General features: G+C 39.8%; 1 protein-coding gene across 5 annotated transcripts in view; it reads left to right on the top strand.

The window, feature by feature from the left end:
- Positions 1-1,308: 1,308 nt before the first annotated feature.
- rnf103 (ring finger protein 103) overlaps positions 1,309-5,964 on the top strand; it is a 45,753-nt gene continuing 41,097 nt past the window's right edge. The window contains exons 1-2 of one of the 5 annotated variants that reach the window (XM_007541675.2): positions 1,309-2,030; positions 4,961-5,112. In XM_007541675.2, coding sequence (XP_007541737.1) covers positions 1,805-2,030; positions 4,961-5,112 — 378 coding nt within the window. In that variant the 5' untranslated portion in view covers positions 1,309-1,804. Of the gene's footprint in view, positions 2,031-4,960; positions 5,113-5,515; positions 5,610-5,964 lie in introns of those variants that run through there. The other 4 variants (XM_007541674.2, XM_007541671.2, XM_007541670.2 and 1 more) reach the window with 4 other exon arrangements.

Here is a 5,964-nt window from a genome sequence, read left to right as displayed (position 1 = left end):
GAAAGAAAAAAAGAAGGGTTTTCGTTTGTTTTAAAAATACCAGGCTCATTAGGAGAATTTGAGGAATAAGTATTGGGTCCAACAGATGGCCGTAGTACAACAATAATAGATGCAAGCTGCTGTTAAAATCAAAAGAACAAAAAGAAGCGGTTGGGGTCTATGCTTGGGCCCATAGACATGAATACGGGGCCAAACTTGACATTTCACAATTCGCCTCGCTCTGAGAAGAACGCTCTCCACGTTCTACGTTTGCAAGGCGTCAGCTCAGGTGATTGTTCTTATTGTGGGGAAACAGAAGGAGTAGAACGTGGTCTTTTTGTTTGTTTTTTTAACCATTCAACATGTCTTCAGTTTAATAACCCCAGTTGAGGATAAAATTAATTTGTTATGGCTCTGCTCTCTGATTAGGGTCAAGACCAACCTTGAGGCATGCCAAGGCCTGACTGGCCTCCAGGAGCTCGTGCTCCAGCTTAGAGCAGTTTTCCAGCACCTCTGACAGCTCCTGCAGCTTCACCTGGATTTCAATGCTGTTAAGCTCATAGATGGCGAACATTTCCTCTTTTATCAGCTGACACATCTCTGTCACCTTCTCTGTTAGCTGCCCATCATTTCCTGGTCTCTGGTTTGCTCATGGTTTATTTTTTTCCACCATTTCTTGAGCTCTTTTCCTGATGTCATCAATGTACAAGCTGCTACAGTTCTCTTGAATCTCAGTCATGCTCACACTTGACTTGTTTCTTGACAAATCACAATCTGTATCTTCCACCATCAGCGAGTCTTCATGTCCTTTTTTAGGAGTGGATAGGGAGCTGGATGGAAGGTCATCAAAGAAGAAATCCATTTTGGTCTGTCTGACCATAAGGCAGAGTCTGTCACCCGGAAGTTATGCGATTGTATTTTTTTAGGGTAACTTTATTGGGACTCACATGTGTTAATTAATTGTAAGAAATACATAAGAGAGGGAAAACAAATGTTGCCCTGCGACAGACTGGCGACCTGTCCAGGGTGACACCGCCTCTCGCCCGGAACGTCACCTGGAGAGGAACCAGCAACCCTTCCGACCCCACTAAGGGACAAGGGTGTAAAGAAAATGGATGGATGGATGGAACGGGTAATGGGGATTTCAGCAACTATTGACAAATTTTTTAGGGAAGCATCATTCTCAAGATATAATACAAGCACTTATTAAATATTTAAAAGACACAAAATTAGACAGGATTTTGTGTGAGAGAGAGAGAGAGTATCAGTGTATATATATGATATAATTATATTAAGGTTTGGAAGATATAAAAGTGAATTTCTGAATTACATCTCCGTCCAGTTGATGGCGGTAATGCACCTAGTTTGTAAACTGCCAGAAAATCTCTATAGAAGAAGAAGAAGAAGGAGAAGAAGGAGGAGAAGAAGAAGAAGACGTCCCAGCTTCTTGGTAGCAACATCCAGTGTGTCATCGAAAGGCCTTGGGGATCTGACGGGATCCCTGCTGTTCTCTGCAGTGATTGACTGGATCTCTCGCGGCTTTCAGGGGATTTGGTTCACTTGTTCCCGACGTCGGAGGCCTTTTTGTTTTGCTTAATGCGTTTGAGGCCATTTGTTTGCTAACTGAGTTTTAAGTACCGTTTGAATTTCTGGGCTGCCAACACAAGACCATTTTAGCGACACCTGAGAAAGCAAACAGGGTCAAGAACTCGGACAAATTCAAATTTTCTACAGAGCTTTTCATCTAATTGGAGGATGTGTGTTTGAAGCCTGATCAAATTAAATCTCTGAATGTTAGATCTCTCCGATTTCCTCCACCTACAAAATGTGGTTAAAACTTTTCTTTTTACTCCTGTATTTCATGATGTTGTTTTTGCTAGCTAGACTTTTTGAGACTGTGGTCTGGTATGAGACTGGCATGTTCGCCACGCAGCTTGTAGACCCAGTTACTCTGAGTTACAATAAGTTGAAAACCATCCTAGAGTGCAGAGGACTGGGATACACCGGCCTGGCTGAGAAGAAGGACGTCAGCGAACTGGTGGAAAAATCAGGTAAAATCACTGGGAATGTGTGGGTGAAAGGTGTTTTCGAAAAATATATACATAAATATTTATATTGTTATACTTAAATGTTTTTTGTGTAATTTGTTCAATAGGACTGAGGAACTGAGCGATTATTGTTAGAAATAATTACTTTTCTGTATTATAAAATTAAACTATTATTCTTTATTTCCAGAGATTTTAAAGTCATTTTTGTACTTGTTAACTCATGAAAGCCTATTTGAAGTTTGTTTAAATATTCTTTCTAACTCCACAGAGAAGACACATTTCATAATGTTAAAATTAGGCCTCTTCTGATTTGACCAGGGGTCTTCAACTCCAGGCCTTAAATGATGAAATCATAAAAATGTGTATATTGCAGTGACATAACACCTTTTAGGACCTTCAAAGATGCTTTACAAAAAAGAAAAAAACAGCTGAAAATTGAGAAGGAGACTGTGGTGGATAGAGCAGTTTACACAGGTGGGTTTTGAGTAATAATCTCAAAACCCACCTGTGCCACCCCACCTTCCAGAGAGGCAAAGAAAAGGCTCCATCCCCCATGGTACATGCTTGGTTCTGATGGGGGGTAGATCATTATTTGAGCTGTGGAATCAGAGATATAGAAGGACAGACACGGGTAATGTTGTGTATATGGAAGAATGATGCCCTGGTGATGGCATTGATGTGGTTTTGGAAAGACAGGGAGGAGATGGGAATGGTGCCAAAGTTTTGCACTATGGAGGAGACGGTGGCTGTGTGGCCATAGATGAGGAGGGAAATGGTCTGGGCTGAGGATAAGAGTTAATTGGGACCAGTAAAAAGTAGTTTTGTTTTGTTACTGTTGAGTTTTAGAAAGTTGATGTCCATCCAGAGTTTGATATCATAATTAATAATAGTAATAATAATTTAATAACCTTTATTTAACCAGGTTTGTCCCATGAGAACAAAATATCCTGGCTAAGACAGGCAGCATTCAGAGACAGAGGGAAAAGGTCAGAATTGTAACAATAAATATATATTAAAACATAAAAAAGGAATAATTAAGAAAATTAATAATTTCATTAGAGACTACAATTAATAATACTTCAGTTAATATAAATAGAACAGTAAAAAGAAACTCTAAAATGGGGTTTTAGCCTTGATTTTAAAATAACTTTGGTTTTTCAGCAAATAGATCCACAATGATCTGTTAATGTCATTGAGGGAAAATGCTCAGTTTTAGGTTTTATTAGATCTTAGTGCTACCTTTGACCTGCACAGTGGCGCAGTTGGTAGAGCTGCTGTCTTGCAGCAAGAAGGTCCTGGGTTCGATTCCCGTGCTGGGGTCTTTCTGCATGGAGTTTGCATGTTCTCCCTGTGCATGGTGGGTTCTCTGGTACTCCAGCTTCTTCCCACAGTCCAAAAACATGACTGTCAGGTTAATTGGTCTCTCTAAATTCTCCCTGGGTTAAAGTGTGTGTGCATGGTTGTGTGTCCTGTATGTCTCTGTGTCGCCCTGCGACAGACTGGTGACCTGTCCAGGGTCAGGTGACCTCACCTGGAACGTTAGCTGGAGAGGCACCAGCAACCCTCCTGATCCCACTAAGGCACAAAGGTGTAAGAAAATGGATGGATGCTGCCTTTGACACTGTTGACCATGCAATCCTGTTAAACAGACTAAAGATCCTGGCTGATATTTCTGATTCAACTTTGGACAGGTGACTCCGTCCCCTTAACGTGTGGGGTGCAACAAGGCTCAGTTTTGGGTCCACTTTTGTTTTCTTTTTATATTATTGCTGACATTATTCAGTCCTTTTCAGATATCTCTTATCACATTTACGCAGATGACATTCAATTGTGTTTTTTATTTAGACCTCATCAACTTGACAGGTTGGCCATCGTCGTCCAATGTTTGTCCCGTATCAGTGACTGGCTCTCCAGTAACACTCTGGTTTTAAGCACCAGTAAGACAGAAACTATGATTATTGTTCCCAGTCACTTGTGCCAAAATATAAGCCAGACAACTGCCTCCTGCCTGTTAGTAAAATCACAGGTAAAAAATCTAGGTCACACTTAATTCATCATTAGGTTTCGACTCACATTAAGGCTGTTTCCCGTTCTTGTTTCTTTTATTTGAGAAACATTTCTAAAATTAGACAAATGCTCTCCAGAGATCACCTGGAGAAAATCATTCATGCTTTTCTCTCATCTCATCTGGACTACAGTGATGCCCTTTTTAACTGCCTGGATAAATCCTGTTTCACGTTTGCAGTCAGTACAGAACGCGCCAGCTAGACTCATCTCCAAATCTAGTAAATTCTGTCATTTTGCTCCTGTTCCATATTCATTACACTGGTTCCCAAATTATTTTAGAATTTGTTTTAAAGTTCTTGTGTTGACATGCAAAGCATTACATGGCCAGACTCCTGATTCTTTGTCAGCTTTTAACTAAACATTCAGCTGCACATGGTCTTTGGTCTCAGTCTGAATCTTTTGGTTGTCCCACAAACATGGTTAAAAACTAAAGGGGACCGGGCCTTTCAGTCAGTGACCCCAAGGCTGTGGAACAGCTGGCCCTTGTAGCTCCATTTTGTTTGACTCTGTGGAGGTTTTTAAAAAGCAACAAAAAAAAAGTTTTATTTTTCCAGGCTTTTATCTCTTGATTTTATTGTGTTTCTTATGTTGGTTTTATGTTTTGTATGGTTTTAAGGTTGATTTCTATTGTACAGTGCTTTGTGATTTTATGTTTGTGAAAAGTACTTTATGAATAAACTTTGCTTACTGACGGTGTTCAGGACCAGCTGCAGCTCTCTGAATGACTTTAAGGCAGACCTGTGAAGACAATACAGTAATCAGTTCGACCAAAAATAAATCCATGGATGAATTTTTAAAGTATCCTTTTAAAAAGGCTCTGATGGTGGCTTTCAGGTCCTCTGAATCATTTTTTATTCTGCACACAGGAGAATTAACACAAGGGGAGCTGTATTCAGCCATCAAGAAAGCAAGAGAGCAGACAGAGGCTGGAAATTCCAGCACTACTACGGCCTTCAGTGGGGAGATGCACTTCTATGAACTGGTGGAGGACACAAAAGATGGAATTTGGCTGGTTCAGGTAAAACTGGGAATTTGTATGTAGTTATGGATAGAAAATGCAGAAAATTATTAGTGTCCTTTTAGCTTGGAAAAGCAGGGAACAATTCAGTTTTTAAAAAAAATAACAAAGGTCATACCCTGCTCTGAGAGTAACAGTATCAAAAATGCCAACTTGAAATACTGTGTTCAGTTCCTTTTACTCTTGTGTGATCTTCCATTAGACTGTTTTTCTATACCAGGGGTGGGCAATCCTGGTCCTGGGTGCCGGTGTCCTGCAACTCTTAGACGTCTCCCTGGTCTTGAATCCAACAGCTGAATCTCCTCAGTGCAGTCAGGTTCTCCAGAGTCCTGCTAACGACCTCATTATTTGACTCAGGTGTGTTGAAGTTGAGATACATCTAAAAGTTGCAGGAGACCCTCCAGGCCTGGAGCTGCCCACCCCTGTTCTATGCAGATAGTTTATAATACTTCTCCATCTGCAAGCTGGATTAAAAAAGCAATTGGTCATACACAGAGGTGGGAACAGCATGCAAAACTTGTACTACTATAAGAGTTGCACTTTGTGAACATATTTTTAAGATGTAGTCAATTACTCAAATGAGAGTAGAAAAAAGTATTTTAAAAAGCTACTGAGTAACAGGACATCTCATTTAATATTGTGAAATGTCAGACTGAGAAAAATATAAAATGTGTAAATTCATTTCAGACTGAAATTAAAATAATAAATGTGTTGTGCAAAAATATTCATAACTGTTACATTTCCATATTTTGTCACATAACCACAAGCAAATATATTTCATAAGGATTTCAAGTGAAAAACCAACAAAGTTGTATACAATTGTGAAGTAGAAAATTATACATGGTTGAAAAC

Source organism: Poecilia formosa, unplaced genomic scaffold (assembly GCF_000485575.1).
Source record: "Poecilia formosa unplaced genomic scaffold, Poecilia_formosa-5.1.2 Scaffold623, whole genome shotgun sequence".
Lineage (NCBI taxonomy): Eukaryota > Metazoa > Chordata > Actinopteri > Cyprinodontiformes > Poeciliidae > Poecilia > Poecilia formosa.
The sequence above is the reverse complement of the archived record's forward strand: the minus strand, read 5'-3'. Positions and strand labels throughout refer to the sequence as shown.